Source organism: Balaenoptera ricei, chromosome 2 (genome assembly GCF_028023285.1).
Source record: "Balaenoptera ricei isolate mBalRic1 chromosome 2, mBalRic1.hap2, whole genome shotgun sequence".
Taxonomy (NCBI): domain Eukaryota; kingdom Metazoa; phylum Chordata; class Mammalia; order Artiodactyla; family Balaenopteridae; genus Balaenoptera; species Balaenoptera ricei.
In genome coordinates this window covers 78384417-78400158 of record NC_082640.1, presented here as the reverse complement: position 1 = coordinate 78400158, position 15742 = coordinate 78384417, and the positions used below count along the sequence as shown (strand labels likewise).

Genomic DNA, 15742 nt, shown 5'->3' with positions numbered 1-15742 from the left:
CATGATCCCCTCCACCGTCCCGACAAGGGAGGCGTAAGCAGCTTGGGAACAGCCTTAAATGCAATACTGTGGAGCTTCGGGGCTGGTGGGGGGCTCCTGTTTTGGGTAACATCTTTTTTGGGGAGGGACTTGAGCAAATAGAGGGTCAGTTACAATTTCGCCTCCACCCTCTGGGAAAGCAGAATCCCATGCGGTATTGAAGAGCGGGTATGGTTAGGGGTAACATCAGCATTGGCTGGAGGTGGCAGTCGTGACGATTGGGCAACGAGGGCATTTTCTAGAACGTGGGTGAGCTATCTCCCACATCACCGCTCTCCGACAACAGCAGACGGCACTGGTTAAAGCATATACTCGCGCTGGGTGACAGATTGTCCTGCAGCAAACAGAAGCCAGGTGAGCGGGCAGCATGGGGAGATGTACAGAGAGACTGTCCGTGTGCTGGTTAAGAATATGGGTTTTAGGATCAGACAGACCTAGGGTTTGAGTCTTGCTTCTCTTTCTCGTTGTGGGCGGTTACTTGACTTTTCCAAATTCAGTTTCCTCTTCTGTAAAATGCTGACGATAGTAATTCTTACTCTTAGGCCTTCTGTGAGGAGAACACGAGGAAAATCCGTGCCAAATGCTCAGCGCGGTGCCTAGCGTACATAAAGTCGGGGCTCACAAATGTGTGGCTCTGATTTTTATGTTGTTACTTGCATAAATGTCTGCCCCTGGTGTCAGCTTCTTTTCCAGCTGGACCTGTTCTATAGCTGAGTTTCTTTGTACCCTTGCGATTCTGAAAGTTCCCAGCTTTTTCCCACTGATGTCCACGTGGAGCCCGGGTCAGGGCCATATGGCTGGGGGGCCAGGGTGGTGTCGGTAAGGCCGGCCGGCCCTGCCAGCATTTGTGTGACACAAAATGTTCCCCACGTCCTCTTTGCTTTCTCTTTAGTGATTGAAAATCTATTGTCCTTCCTCTTAATCTTTCCCATTTAAGCTAGCGAAATGCTTGCTTTATTTAGCTAAGATTAGATTACCCATTTACTATTTTTCCCCCTTCAGGGATGAATCTGGGACAGCAGGACCCGTGCCAAATCTCTGTCACACAGGATGTGAACAGCATGCCCACAGAGTTTGTATTCCTGTTCTCACCTATTTTTGGATTTTTCTCGAGGACAAACCATGTGCTTTTGAATGGCTTCTGTGCTATATCCCTTAGTTTACTGTTCTCAGCATTGTGTGCCAACCCCCTTTTTTTCCTGATCAGTAGAAGTCTTGTAAGGAATGTGTTCTATCAGAGACCCTTCTGCAGAATAGATAATATTCTATGCCTTGATCGCAGTGGTGGTTTCACCAGCTAATGTGTATACAAATGTACTGATTGTGCAATACTCACTTAAGATTTGTTGTACCTCAATTTAGAAAAAAATCAAATTTTAAAGTGTGCTGTAAGTTAGGCCTTGCCCTACTTTTTTTTTTTTTTGGCAATTTTTTTTTTTTATTGGGTTGTTTTGTCTTCTTGTTACTGATTAGCTTGAGTTCTTTTATATATTCTGCATGCGAGTTCTTTGTCAGATATATGTTTTGCAAATATTTTCTCGTTGTGGCTTGCCTTCTCATATTCTTTTTTTTTAATTCATTTATTAATTAATTTATTTATTTATGTCTGTGTTGGGTCTTCGTTTCTGTGTGAGGGCTTCCTCTAGTTGCGGCGAGCGGGGGCCACTCTTCATCACGGTGCGCGGGCCTCTCACTATCGCAGCCTCTCTTGTTGCGGAGCACAGGCTCCAGACGCGCAGGCTCAGTAGTTGTGGCTCACGGGCCCAGTTGCTCCGCGGCATGTGGGATCCTCCCAGACCAGGGCTCGAACCCGTGTCTCCTGCATTGGCAGGCAGATTCTCAACCACTGCGCCACCAGGGAAGCCCCTTGCCCTACTTTAAGACAGCTTTTTGGGGAGTCTGAGGGAAGGCTTGCTTGTTAAAGAGTCATCATTATTATTTCAGGGCTAATGTAAACTTCCAGCCAGTGGCAGAACCCATGGGGACAGTAAGAATGTGCATTCGCTGTAGAGATTTAAAAGCAGTAATAAAACCCCACTGAAAAGTCGGTCTTCCTTCATTATTCTAAGTACATCGATGATAACACGCCCTTCCTCCCGTGGTGGACTGCTCCCCACTCTGGTCTACCCTTGGCCTGCCACTGCTTACAGCTTCAGAAGTTGAGGGGGCTAAAGTTTCAAGGATCTGCTTTGAATATTTGGTGGAAAAGACGTTTGGAATGTGTATAAGTAGCCAGAGCTTGTTGGGGAGAACTTCTGAGGTTAAAGATGAAGCACGGCCATACTTAGAGAAGGACCTAAAGTAGAATAGTCTCCTCCCAATTAATGAGCAGGATTTGATAAACTTCATTGTAAGGAAATTTATTATACTCTCATCTGTAACATTTCTAGGGCAATTTTGGTTGTGACGGGCACTACATTTTTATTAATATTTTCCACTTTGTTCAAAGAAATGTGTCCAGATTTTATATTACTTTAAAAAAAAATTTAGTTATTTGTTTGTTTGGCTGCGTTGGGTCATAGTTGCGGCACGCGGGATATTCATTGCGGTGTGCGGGATCTTTTGTTGCGGGGCACCGGCTTCTCTCTAGTTGTGGCGCGTGGGCAGTAGAGCACGCGGGCTTAGTTGCCCCATGGCATGTGGGATTTTAGTTCTCCGACCAGGGATCGAACCTGCGTCCCCTGCATTGGAAGGCAGATTCTTAACCTCTGGACCACCAGGGAAGTCCCTTATATTATTTATTTTAGGTAAACTTCTAAATTTATATATATATATATATATATATATATATATACACACACACACACACACAGCAAAGTGTACAAATCTTAAGTGCACAGCTTGATACATGAATTGGTTTCCTATTGAAACTCTAACAGTTTACCACAGTTAGAGGCTTAAAGCATCATGGATTTATCGTTCTTAGTTCTGGAGGTCAGAAGTCCTAAAATCAAGGTGTTGGCAGGGCTGGCTTCCTTTTGGGAGCTCTAGAGGAGAATCCATTTCCTAGCCTTTGTTCCCTTCTAGAGACTGACTATATTCCTTGGCTCATGGCCCCATCCTCCAGCTTCAAAGCCAGCATTGTAGCATCTCCCAGTCTTTGTCTGTTTCTGACTCTAACCCTACTTCTTCCTTCCAATACGAGCCCAACTAGATAATCCAGGATAATCTCCCCATTTTCAAGATCATAACTTAATCACGGCTGCAAAGTTCCTTTATCCATGGAAGGCAACATATTCACAAATTTCAGAGATTAGGATGTGGACACCGTTGGGGGACTCTTATTCTGATTTTCACAATGTAGTTTTACCAGTGAACACACCCATGTACACACCATCCCAGTTAATTTATAGGATATTACAGAAGTCCAGACCCTCTTGATGATTCAGAAAATAATCCCAAGAAATTTGTAGTATCACAGGCCACTGATTTAGAGTATTGATTAACATTATTTAGAACCATAAATTTTCACAAGACATCTGAGCCTGGGCTGATGAAATGCTTTTAAAAAAATAAATCTTGAATGGCTTTATCCAGGATATTTGTCTCTGACTCATAAATACATCTATAAATACGCACCAGTAAATTTGACATTTTGAGCTTTGTTTGGACCCTGGCAAGTGGGTGTATAAAACCCATGGGTGTCACATAGACTTGAATTCACTAGTGCTGGAGTTGCTTGCTGTACATTCTCCAGCCAACTTGGGATCCATCGATTAAATATTAGCGTCTGTCTGTTTTAGGAACGCCATCAACTTCAACTCCAGCTCCTGGAGCATGAAACAGAAATGTCAACAGAAATTACCAATTCTGACAAAGAAAGGTAAGATGTAATGCCCTTTGTCTTGTAAAGGATTTAGATGGTGGACACGCTGTGTTTTTGTGGGCTCACTTGGTCCTTGCATTGTCATTCGTTTGGTCGTCACCCATTGCAGACTGATACATGCAAAACATTGGACTGGGAGCTTCCAACGTGGAGCTTCCAGCCACATCTTACAACCCAGGGCTGGTTGTTAGTGCAGTGGAACACATCAAAGCCGGTCACAAGTGCCAGAGTTCAGTCTATAAATGTTCTCCATAACCTTGAGCTCCACAGGATGCACCTTGTTGATGAGAAAACTCAAGAGTGACTAATACCATTGCCATGGAAACTAATTTTACAATGTCTTTGTTTCCAAACATTCCTCAGTGAAACCTTGCCTTGTCCTCTGGCTATGAGTGTATAAAGCCCTGCATGGGAAATGCAGGAGCAGTCCACGGCCTCTTCTGGAAACCAGAAGGCAGCGAGGCCACGCACGGCCCTCTAGTGAAGGAAAACAAGGTTGGGATGCTTTGAGCATTTGAGCAAGTTACTTAACAACCCTGAGATTCTTTGCTTCTCTGTAAAATGGGAATTCTTTTTTCAAGTGGGGAGAGTTGTAATGATGCGAAGAGTGCCCATCTCATTGGGGTATTATTGTGAGGGAACTGCTGGGTGTACTGCCTGCCACACAGTATGTGCTGAAAAAATACCTGTTCTCCTTCCTCTTATGCAACTTCAGAGTTTGCAGAGTTATAGGGATCTTTCCTAGTCTTTAACATAGTGCTGAGGAGGGACCTGGCAGAGATGGGAAGTGGTAAGCAGACCACCAGACCCTTCGTCCGTGCTCCAGTCCAGTGGCCCCAAAGGACTGTAGGGTCCATCTGCTGGTTCCTTTGGTTTATTTGAACCAAGTAAAGTCTGAGGATAATTTGTGTTTTTTTTTTTTAAAGTATGAAATGTATTATGAGGTGGTCTGCTCTGTTTTGATGGAGAGAGGGTCTTCCAGCATATTTCCCATTTTCTCAAAATAAATGATATATGGAACAATTGTAATTCCTGACTTTCCAGGACTCTGCCACTTGATTTCAGATATTTTGTTGTGTTGCTAGATTCTTCTCCTTCTCTGTTTTCCTGATCGTGGTAATTACTGGATGTTCCAATGCTGTATTAACCCAAAAAGAAAAAGCCTCTCATATCTGTAAGTGGTGCAAAAAAATTGTCTCTCAGCCCCTGGAAAGTATAGTAACTGTCCTTATACAGGGTAAAACTTGCAAGTGGGAACTTGAAAAATGGTCCTATCTTCCTTCTACAGTGGGGTGGTCGACTGGTAGTTAATAAACTAGGATACACACAAAGTAGGAAGAGTGCGTCTTGTTCTGGGCAATATTCCCTTCAAGCGGTGACTCTGGGCGCTGCTCTTGCTGCTTTGCTTGAGGATTCACTTGCGCTTTCTTCTATTTGTGTTAGGTATCAGCGGCTGGAGGAGGCGTCAGCCAGCCTCCGGGAGCGGATCCGACACCTAGATGACATGGTGCATTGCCAGCAGAAGAAAGTCAAGCAGATGGTTGAGGAGGTAAGCCCCTGTGAAAGGTCTTGGGCCCGGGATTGCTTCCTGTGGTCGGGACACTTCAGCCCTAGAGCCAGATACGACTCTCAGCTCCCTCTTCTGTGGCTCACGGTGAACTAGCTCAGGCCACTGCCATCTTGGCCCAGAGGAGAAGGTCCTCATATGTCCCCTGTGGACTGGTGATGATCCCTCTAAAAGAGGGCTGTCCCCAGATGAAAGGGTTACAGTTAAGAAAGCTGGAAGGTGCAGTTCATAAGCTCACTCACCTACACAGGACAGCAGTACCCTTTATGGGTGCCTGCAGCTCAGGGACCAAAGGGTGTGACAAGAACAGTTCACTTCGGCTCAGGTCTCTGCACCCCGGGACCTGCCTGCCTCTCCTCCTGCTCCTGCTTTTGTCCTTTCTCCACGTCTGGTGTGTCTCTGTCATTCCCTTTCCCTGTCTGTCCCTTTTTCTTCGTTTTTTTCTCTTTTCTACTATCCTTTTTCTCCTTAACTGTCTATGTAACATGAAAGCAAGTTTTAGGCTTACTGTATGCTGGACATAGTTTACTATCCTGTTTTTCTAAATGAAAAAACAGGTAAGTTGAACTTTTATATTTCTCTAAGAGGAAGAAAGTTTCTTTTAACTTGTGTCACTGTCCCTGTCTCTCTCGTGGTGATGCTCCACAGGAGAAAGTCCATGCTGTGTACAGCTCATCACACATTAGTGTATTTTTCTTGCTCGATTAAACAATCAGATGGAAATAAGAACAGTTAGTACTAACAAGGTGATAAGGATTCCCTAGGGACTAATTCTCTCACTTGCAAAGAAAAGGTTTCAATTTAATTAACCATTTGGTTGGCAGTGGAAAAACTGGAAAAAAAAATTTATATTAAGCACAACTCTGAAAATTTATCTGTTAATGTATTATTAAAATTCAAAGTATATCTACTTCTAATAAATAATTTACACATATGATAGACAAATAGAAGATTAAACGTATATCTTTTTTATTAATCCCTAAAATGTTGGAGCTATGAGTGGGGTTAAGGTCAGGGAATCGTGAGGATGGGGAGGGACACCGTTTTTTATTGTGTGTAGGATAAACGTACACATGAGATAAAATCTGCTCCCAAATGAGAAACCCAGTCACACACTGTGATTGGCCTGTGTGTCAGTCTCAGGGCTCAGTAGAATAAGAGAATGGGGAACAAAGGCTCAGATGAGGAAACCCCGCATGCACTTTCACAGTTCCTTGGCACTGCCAGGCAGGAGCAGTGCCAGCAACAGGGATGGGTAGGTCTTGCCGCATATCAGCACTGAGTAGATGTCAGGAGTATGTTTCCCAAGGAAAAGCATTGCTTTGTCACATTTAGCATCTCCGGAACCATGGCTGTTAGATCATAGCTTTTCTGCTTCTGAACTTCACACACATGAAGTCTGGGGCAAGGCTGTCCCTCATTTCCCCGTGGGGCTCCTTGGCTGTGGGGCACTCCATTTCTCCCGCCTCACCACCGGGTGCTGTCTGCATTGTTTCCCTGTCGAATATTAGAGAACCGGTGAACAAAACCTCATATGCGTTGGCTTCTGATTGAGTTATCATCTGTAAGGGTTTAATGATTAGTCTTTTTTTTTTTTTTTTTTAAACATCTTTATTGAAGTATAATTGCTTTACAATGGTGTGTTAGTTTCTGCTTTATAACAAAGTGAATCAGTTATACATATACAATATGTTCCCATATCTCTTCCCTCTTGCATCTCCCTCCCTCCCACCCTCCCCATCCCACCCCTCTAGGTGGTCACAAAGCACCGAGCTGATCTCCCTGTGCTATGCGGCTGCTTCCCACTAGCTATCTATTTTACATTTGGTAGTGTATATATGTCCATGACACTCTCTCACCCTGTCACATCTCACCCCTCCCCCTCCCCATATCCTCAAGTCCATTCTCTAGTAGGTCTGTGTCTTTATTCCCGTCTTGCCACTAGGTTCTTCATGGCCTTTATTTTTCCTTAGATTCCATATATATGTGTTAGCATACTGTATTTGTTTTTCTCTTTCTGACTTACTTCACTCTGTATGACAGACTCTAACTCCATCCACCTCATTACAAATACCTCCATTTCATTTCTTTTTATGGCTGGGTAATATTCCATTGTATATATGTGCCACATCTTCTTTATCCATTCATCCGATGATGGACATTTAGGTTGCTTCCATGTCCTGGCTATTGTAAATAGAGCTGCAGTGAACATTTTGGTACATGACTCTTTTTGAATTATGGTTTTCTCAGGGTATATGCCCAGTAGTGGGATTGCTGGGTCATATGGCAGTTCTATTTTTAGTTTTTTAAGGAACCTCCATACTGTTCTCCATAGTGGCTGTATCAATTTACATTCCCACCAACAGTGCAAGAGTGTTCCCTTTTCTCCACACCCTCTCCAGCATTTATTGTTTCTAGATTTTTTGATGATGGCCATTCTGACCGGTGTGAGATGATACCTCATTGTAGTTTTGATTTGCATTTCTCTAATGATTAATGATGTTGAGCATTCTTTCATGTGTTTGTTGGCAATCTGTATATCTTCTTTGGAGAAATGTCTGTTTAGGTCTTCTGCCCATTTTTGGATTGGGGGTCTTTTTTAAAAGACATTTTCAAGTAGTTTAGAATTCTGTTTTCTAAGTGACTTCCGGACTCTAATAGACATACCAATTTGAAAGGAGTAGGGGAATATTTATATATGAAAATAGGGAAGCATATAAAGATCACTGTCCAAGCCTTGCTTTACTACCTGTGATTTAATATCTCCCAAAGAGAGCTTCTCTAAGTGCTGATGATGTGGTCTGAAAGACCCAGCCATGGGAATGAAATCACAGGCTGAAATTTAGGATGGCACCGTCAGAATGAGCACCACCTAGGGGCCAGCTGGGTTTCAACACTTAGATAGAGACAGAGGAAGAGAGCTTTAATTCTAAATTTAAACTAAAAACTACTTAAGTCAGGTGGTAAGAATTAATGTATTTGTCCAGTACACTGTATTAACTCATACAACAAAAGGATGGTTTAAAATTTCAATTGCTATAGCCATTTATGTGAATACTTTTTTTAAAAGTTAGAAACATGGAAAAGGGACAAATGAGCACATTGAGATGTTCAGGATCAGGTTGGAAAGGAGTTGAGAACTATAGTAATCCAGGAAATGACTGAAGGACTTGGGCAAGAGATAGGCAAGGGGAGACGTGACAGGTGAATTCACATCTTAGAAAACGGTCATGGAGAAGAGGGAATATATTTTTGTTTGTGTTGCAATGCAAAGCCAGGCTGGAGCCACTGGGTGGCAAATTTCAGCTTTCTGTTCAACATAAAGGAAACATTTCTAGTATTGGCTGTCCTGGGAAGTATATTTAGCCTTTAATCACGGGTGCATTTTATGAGGAGAGAAGTCGGGATAGAAGCTCCTTATATAAAGAATTCTCTGTTGTTTACTAGGCTGTGCCTGTTGTTAGGATCTCAGCCTTTTCATTGCTTTGCATAATGAGTGAAAGCAGCAAAGACATATTAAATTGGTTCAAGTCATTTGGACCAAATTTTGAAAAATCCAGACAACTGAATTAGTCACGTGTGGCATCTCGAACTCTGACTTGAGAAGTGTCTTTCTATCTGTGAACTCCAGCCACCCAGATATTGAGACAAATTTGACCCGGAAATAGAGGCAACCTTTACGTGTCACCAATGTTAGGGACAGTTTTCCTTCCCTCACATGAAGTCTGAAAGCTTGTCCCTGTGATGGCTTCACACTCACCAGGGGTAGGAATCCAGTCCCCATCCATTGTTGCTGTCATCTGAATCACAGTGTCTGTGAATGAAGTTAGTTTATTAAAATGATGGGCTTCTTTTTTTAGCTCAAAACATCCAGGTATTATTACTGAGGTTCTTGGAATCCTTAAATGTTAAGCAGTATATTTACTTCCACCTCACTGGAGTGTAATTTCTAATAATAATAATAATGATAATGATAATAATATTAATGATATAATAATAATGACGATATATTGAATAAAAATTAACCAGCGTAGGTGTTGCAGTCCTTAGCTCAGTAATGACTTTTCATTGTGTGGGACAGTATTATTTCGGTAGGGATTTGTGCATGTAAGAAGGGGGCAGGATGGGCGCTTTTGAAATGAAGGATTATATATCTTATGGGGTCAAGTTCATTGAGAAAAGATACAAAGTGTCTTGCGTGAAGTGTGGGAGCACATACCCCCACTTGGCTAGATCTTTGTACCAAATTAAGTCTCCTTTTGTGGTGTTAGACAGGGATTGGTCATCTCCCTCCCATCACTAGTTCTTCTGACTGGTTCTGGATCTGACACAAAACACACACACACACAAACACACACACAAGCCCAAATATGCCCCTGTTAGACTTTTAAGGGTTTGCCAGAAAATACAGAGGGCCTGAAAAAGATAGCATTCATGAGGAAACTCACTCATCCATCCATTTACCAGTTACCCACCGGCATTTTCTCTGTGCTGGGGCTGGGTACCCAGTGGGGAGCGGGGCAGGTGTGGTCCCGCCCTCACGGATCTTACCACCTGGTGTTAGCTGAGTTCCCGTCATCCTTGCCCTTGGGCTTCATTCTTCTGTTGACAAGCCGTGTTGGGACTAGGTCCTTTGTCTCGAATCCGGCTGAGTTCTTTAGCTTGCCGTTAAAGGAACCAGGAGATCGGGGAGGAGCACGAGGCTGGGAGGAACCTGCAGCCAGAGCAGTAAACACCTGACACATCTTCAAACATCTTCAGTCAACAGGACGTTGACACCTCTTTACGTGCTCTCCTCAACGCCCAGTCCCCCGCCAACCAAAGCAGCTTTCTGCCCAGGGGAAAATTATCTGGAGGAAAGCAATTTTAAAAATTTAAATTCTCTCCATGCCAAGAATCTTCCCTTTTAAATGGATCGGCCATTTGTTAGCCCACAATTTATTTTAAAAGTCTTGTGTGGTGTGCTGAAATGTACAATGCAAAAGTACATTTTTGCCAAATACCCTGTGTTTAGAGGATTCAGAGTGATCTCCATCACTGATAATTAGGCACATGGGGGCAGGGGAAAGGAGCTGTGGCACCAAGCCCACAACGCTAACCTGCTCAATTGAACTGTTTCCAGATCATGTCCCACGAGCTCTTCTCCAGATTTAGTCTCTGGCTCTTTGGAAGATGACAAAATGGTAGCTTGCTCTGGGTTGGAAGCAGTTCCTTTTATCGTTCGTGGTTCGAAGAACACTTGTACTCTCTCTGCTGGGAAGAGGTGGCATGTGTGTGTGATGAGCTGATGAACAAAACACTCAGGACATGACATTGAAGAGAAAATGTGGCCACATAGGGCTCTTATTTGTGGAAACGCCCACCTTCTGTAACTTCAACTTCTACAGCCTGACACTGCAGAGTCAAGAGAACTCAAAGATCCATAGAGTATTTCTAGAAACGTGGGTTCCTAGACATCAAAGAGGGAACCGTGATGAAAACAGTACTAAAAAATAATATAGGAAGTGCCAGGTGGAGGCTGGTCTTGGATGATGAAGCCTTATTTATGGAAAAGCTGCCAAGGACACCTGCCAAGGAGATGGGAAGCAGGCTCGAAGAACTCCAGTGCCCCAGGAGGAAGTGCTCCCCACCTGATCACACCCCAGAAAATACAGAATAAGCCAAGTGTCTCTGTAGTTTGATTATATTTGTATGTAGGAGGTGGCCCTGAGGATGTCCTTTCTGAATGAAGATCAACGGCACTCATCAACTTAGCACTCTTCTTGTTTAAGAAACATTTGGTTTGCTTCTATCACCATGCATAGACAGTTCAACTCACTTCATGAAAAGGAGAAGTATATCTGATGAAAAGAAAGATGGGGACTTCCCTGGTGGCGTAGTGGTTAAGAAACCGCCTGCCAATGCAGGGGACACGGGTTCGAGCCCTGGTCTGGGAAGATCCCACATGCTGTGGAGCAACTAAGCCCGTGCGCCACAACTACTGAGCCTACGCTCTAGAGCCCGCGAGCCACAACCACTGAGCCCACGCGCCTAGAGCCCGTGCTCCACAACAAGAGAAGCCACCGCAATGAGAAGCCCACGCACCGCAACGAAGAGTAGCCCCCGCTCACTGCAACTAGAGAAAGGCCCGCGTGCACTAAAATAAATAAATAAATAAATTTAAAAAAATGTATTTGGCTGAAATACACTGAAGTGAAATATACTTCATGCATGCTTTATTTTCATAGAGGTCTTCGTGAGACAGCCACAGGCCCTGGTATCTCATCAAAACTGAACGGTGTTGCTGAGAATTGTAGTAGCAGCAGTGGTAGTAATAGTCAGTGGGTGGTTTTAGCCTACTAATAATGAAGTGAGTTCATTAAGGGGGTGGGTGTCACTTAGACGTTGGGTAGTTTTCCGCTCCATCCTCTTCTCCGTGGCAAAGTGGGCAGGTAAATGCTTTCTTGTCAGTAGTTGTGTTTGGTCTTTAATTTAGATGCTTCTGCCCAGCTGAAGCAAGTAGGCAGTGATGGGAGAGGAAGCAGAGGAATAACTTCCCACATGCGTATGAACCGTTGATGCAGTTTACCTCCACCGTGTTCTGTTTGAATGCAGATCCCCAGATTCTCTTGCTGGGTTTCCAGACTTCCCCTAGGGAGCGTTGAGTCAGATCTGAGAATCGCTAATCTAGATGTCACTCTAGTGTAGGGACCTACACTGTTTCTAGGGATACCTTTACTGCCATCATGTTTTTCAGTCTGTGGTGGAAAAGTTACTGGCATTTGTTCTAGTGGAGTAGACTCACTACCCAGCTTCAAAAATTGAAGTAATATCAGACAAGGGGATGTAATGACTTCTAGAGGAAGCGGGGCACCCACTTGGGCCTCTCTCCCAGGATTGTGTGCTCTCCCCGCTGCCCTTGGAGTTCCTTCTCTCCTTTGGGGCACAGATAGTACCCTGAGGCCCGGTAGCCTTATGTTCTGGGGCAGAGAGTGAGTGAGGTGCCGAGGCTGTCTGCAGGACCGTGAGAGTGCCTCCCAAATGCTGTGCCCTAGACGACCCACGACCCCTGCACTCCTCCTAGGCCTGATGCTGGGTCCTGGGCTAATCGGGGATCTCCTTAGATCCGGGTCCCCTGCCTGAGAGGACCTCCCTCCACCTGCTCCTCCCTGCCTTTGCCTGTGTCCCTAAATTCACCCCTTCCTGCCAGGACTGTGATATGGTATGAACTTGACTTACTGCGTCAAACATGAGTTAGGTGCTCAAACCCTGCCCCACACTCACCCCGCACCACCACCCCATCCCCATCCCCGACCCCTGACTGGATCCTAAGCCTTGGGCTCTTAGTAAGGCTGTGATTTTGTCTCAGGGCCACTCACACCCCCACCCAAAGGAGATGCTACTCAAAAGTTGAGGCCAAATTTATTTATAGTAATCGAAAATGTTACAGTTTCCAATTCTGATGTTTAACACTGTATTAGCCACTTTTTAATTTTAAAATCTCAGCTGCTTTATCTAAAGCATGAAGTTTTTAGAAGGTAATCAGAAAGCTCACATGGGTGTAAACCTTCCTTTTTGTATGCATTATAGAAGTATTGCAGGTTCATTGTGTGACATGTACTGATTAATGTATTCACGATTCAAATTGTCCTTTCAAGGGAGAAGTTCTTTTCTTTGCAAATGTCATTGAACCCACTTTCTGTTTGTTGAAATTGTTTCTAATGGGCTCTGAAATGTTTCTCAGACCTGGGTGCTCACATTCTGCCCATAGTAGTTTGTGTGCCTGTGCTCCTCATCCAAGTAACTCCCAGCTAGTGGATGTTTCTCATGTTGCAAGGTGTGCGTCATGTGTTGTAGGTGTGCATCTACACCTCCCATCCCACGTTAACCCTCTGTGGGAGGTATTATTAGCACCATTTTTTAGTACTGGAAACTGAGACTTAGGAGTCTTAAAAAATAAGTAGCTAGTGGTCTCTCCACAAGTGATGACGGTGCTAGGTCCACACCCAGATTTTTGACTCCAAAGCCAGCCTTGTTCTTTGCTTCTTATTTTTTATAATTGGAAAAAAAATTTAAATATAGAAACTTATAGAGAATGATAAAAAATAAAACCCATGTATTCTCTTCTGGAATTAACAGATGTTAACATTTTGGCGTATTTCACATTTTTTCTAAATAAAACATTACAAAGAAGTTCTCATTTTACTCCTCCCAGTTTGGATCTTTTTTCTTCTTACCCTCCACCCCATCCTGCCCTAACACCTCCTTCGGAGGCAATTTGGCCTCTTTCCAGACCATGTTTCTATGCTTTTACTACACATACATGTATTTATTGTTGGTATATAGCTTGGTTTCTGTGTTCAAAAAAGTATGTAAAATTTTATTTGTAATATATAAATAAATTTTATTGTATTTATTTTGCAACTTAGTCTTTTCCCCAGTTTTGTTTTTGGAGTTGTTACAGATAGATAGGAATTATTCATTTTGATGGCCGTCTAATATTCCATTAGATGAATGTATTGTAATGTACCCTATTGATAGACATTTACCTTCTTTCCAATTTTTTATTCTTTTGCAAACAATGCCACACATGTGTCTGTGCTTATCTAGGGAATATACTCAAGAGGAGGAATCGCCAGGGCCTGGGTTTGGCACAGTTTCTCCTCTGCTAGGTATTTCCCTATTGCTCTCCAAAGTGTACGTAGACTTCCACCCGTCACGTATGAGGGCAGATTTCTTCACATCCTCATCACCTCTTGGCGCTGTTGGACTGTAATTTTAGCCAGTTGTGAAATAGTATCTCTTTGTCTTAGTTTTAACTTGCATCAGCCTGGTGACTGCTCATTACAACTGGGGAGACTGAGCATAAACTTCTCACCAGTCAGGCTCCCATTCTTATGAACTGGTTGGTCATATCTTTTGTTCATTTTTCTGTTTGGTTGTTTTTCCTTTTTTCCCTGCTGATTTTTAGGAACTCTGTATACTGCCAATATTAGTCGTTTGTCAAAAAATATTTGAATGCCGTTATCTTCTCCTCGTCAGTCATTTTCGTTTGTTTGTTTATGGTGTTTTGTATAATATACACGTTTTAAATTTTGGTAGAAAGTTATCAATCTTTCTGTGCTGTGTTGTGTGTCTTGTTTGTTTGTCATAAGTTTTAGAGTTTTGTTTTTCATCTTTAGGTCTGTAATTACACCCCTCCCCCACATTCTTCCCACCGTTCTCTTCCTTACTGTTTTTCTCCATAGCACTTATCATCTTGTAATATATCCTACACTTATCTGTTTTGTTTATTTATGTGTTGTCTGTTTCCCTCCACTAGAATGTAAGCTCCCTGAGGGCAGTGGCTTTTGTCTGTTTTGTTCATGGCTATATCCCTAACACTTGGAATAGTCACGGGCATATAGCAGGTGCTCAATAAATATTTGTTGAACAAATAAAGAATAATCCATATGGAATTTATTTCTTGTGTATATAGTATGAATAGAGCTGTTACCCTTTTTTTCCCCCTCATGGAAAGCTGGTTTCTCTAACACCATTTATTGGATAGTCCATCCTTCCCCCACTGATTTTTTTCATTCAACCTTTATCAAGCTGGAGTTGTTTCCCTTGTGCCACTGTCTTTATATATTTCTGTTCCCCTGCCTCTGTGCTGAAGTCTGCAGGAAAGCCAGTCCTCGCACACACAAGTGGGAGTGGGGGTGATGAAGAGCTAGGTTCCACTTACGGAGAGCTTTTCTCTGATGGGTCAATCAGTAAACATTTAAGAAGCAACTTTTATGAACCAAATGTAAAAATGGACCTGAGTCCTCAAAGCCCTCAAAGGACTTTCTGGTTGACATTAAAACTCTTTATAACTCAAGACAGAATATAAGGGTTAAGCAGGACAACTGGCTGTGTGCTGGGAACACACAAGCTGGAGAACATAGTGGTTAAGTTTGTAGGCTTCAAGTAAATTAAATCTGACTTTGTATCCTGCATCTGCTCCTGACTGGGCTTTGTATCTTGAGCAACTTATTGATCTTCTCCAACATTTAGTTTCCTTATCAAAAAAATGGGAATGATGATAATAGTACCTGCTTCAGGGGTTGTTGATTGACTGAAAGAATGTACACTATGGGTGTAGCTCAGTGCCTGTAAATGTTCAGTAATTCTAGTGTGTGTGGAGTCTTTAGGGAGGAGGTGTAATTTGACTGGGTCTTGCAGCATGGGTTAGATTTTTCTAGGCAGGGATTGAGTAGGTGGAAAAGGACGTGCCAGACAAGATACAGAATAAATAAAAAACAAAAGCATGGAAGCCAGAAAGTATAGGGTGAGTTCAGGGAGCATTA

General features: G+C 43.1%; 1 protein-coding gene and 1 long non-coding RNA gene across 16 annotated transcripts in view; one reads left to right on the top strand and one right to left on the bottom strand.

Annotated features, from left to right (window-relative positions):
- The window catches only part of MYZAP (myocardial zonula adherens protein), a 135961-nt gene that overhangs the window by 78620 nt on the left and 41599 nt on the right, over positions 1–15742 (top strand). For 10 of the 14 annotated variants that reach the window (XR_009500816.1, XM_059913192.1, XM_059913191.1 and 7 more), the window contains 2 exons: positions 3783–3862; positions 5309–5414. Coding sequence is in view for 10 of the 14 variants with exons in the window: in XM_059913192.1 (XP_059769175.1) it covers positions 3783–3862; positions 5309–5414 (186 nt within the window). In the remaining 4 variants the exon portion in view is untranslated. Of the gene's footprint in view, positions 1–3782; positions 3863–4950; positions 5040–5308; positions 5415–10554; positions 11551–15742 lie in introns of those variants that run through there. The other 4 variants (XR_009500818.1, XR_009500817.1, XR_009500819.1 and 1 more) reach the window with 3 other exon arrangements.
- LOC132359353 (uncharacterized) overlaps positions 6380–15742 on the bottom strand; it is a 75324-nt gene continuing 65961 nt past the window's right edge. The window contains exons 2-5 of one of the 2 annotated variants that reach the window (XR_009500820.1): positions 10532–10685; positions 9984–10146; positions 9193–9246; positions 6380–6929 (exon numbers count right to left, since the gene is read on the bottom strand). This is a non-coding gene — a long non-coding RNA (uncharacterized LOC132359353). The remainder of the gene's footprint in view (positions 6930–9192; positions 9247–9983; positions 10147–10531; positions 10686–15742) is intronic. The other variant, XR_009500821.1, reaches the window with a different exon arrangement.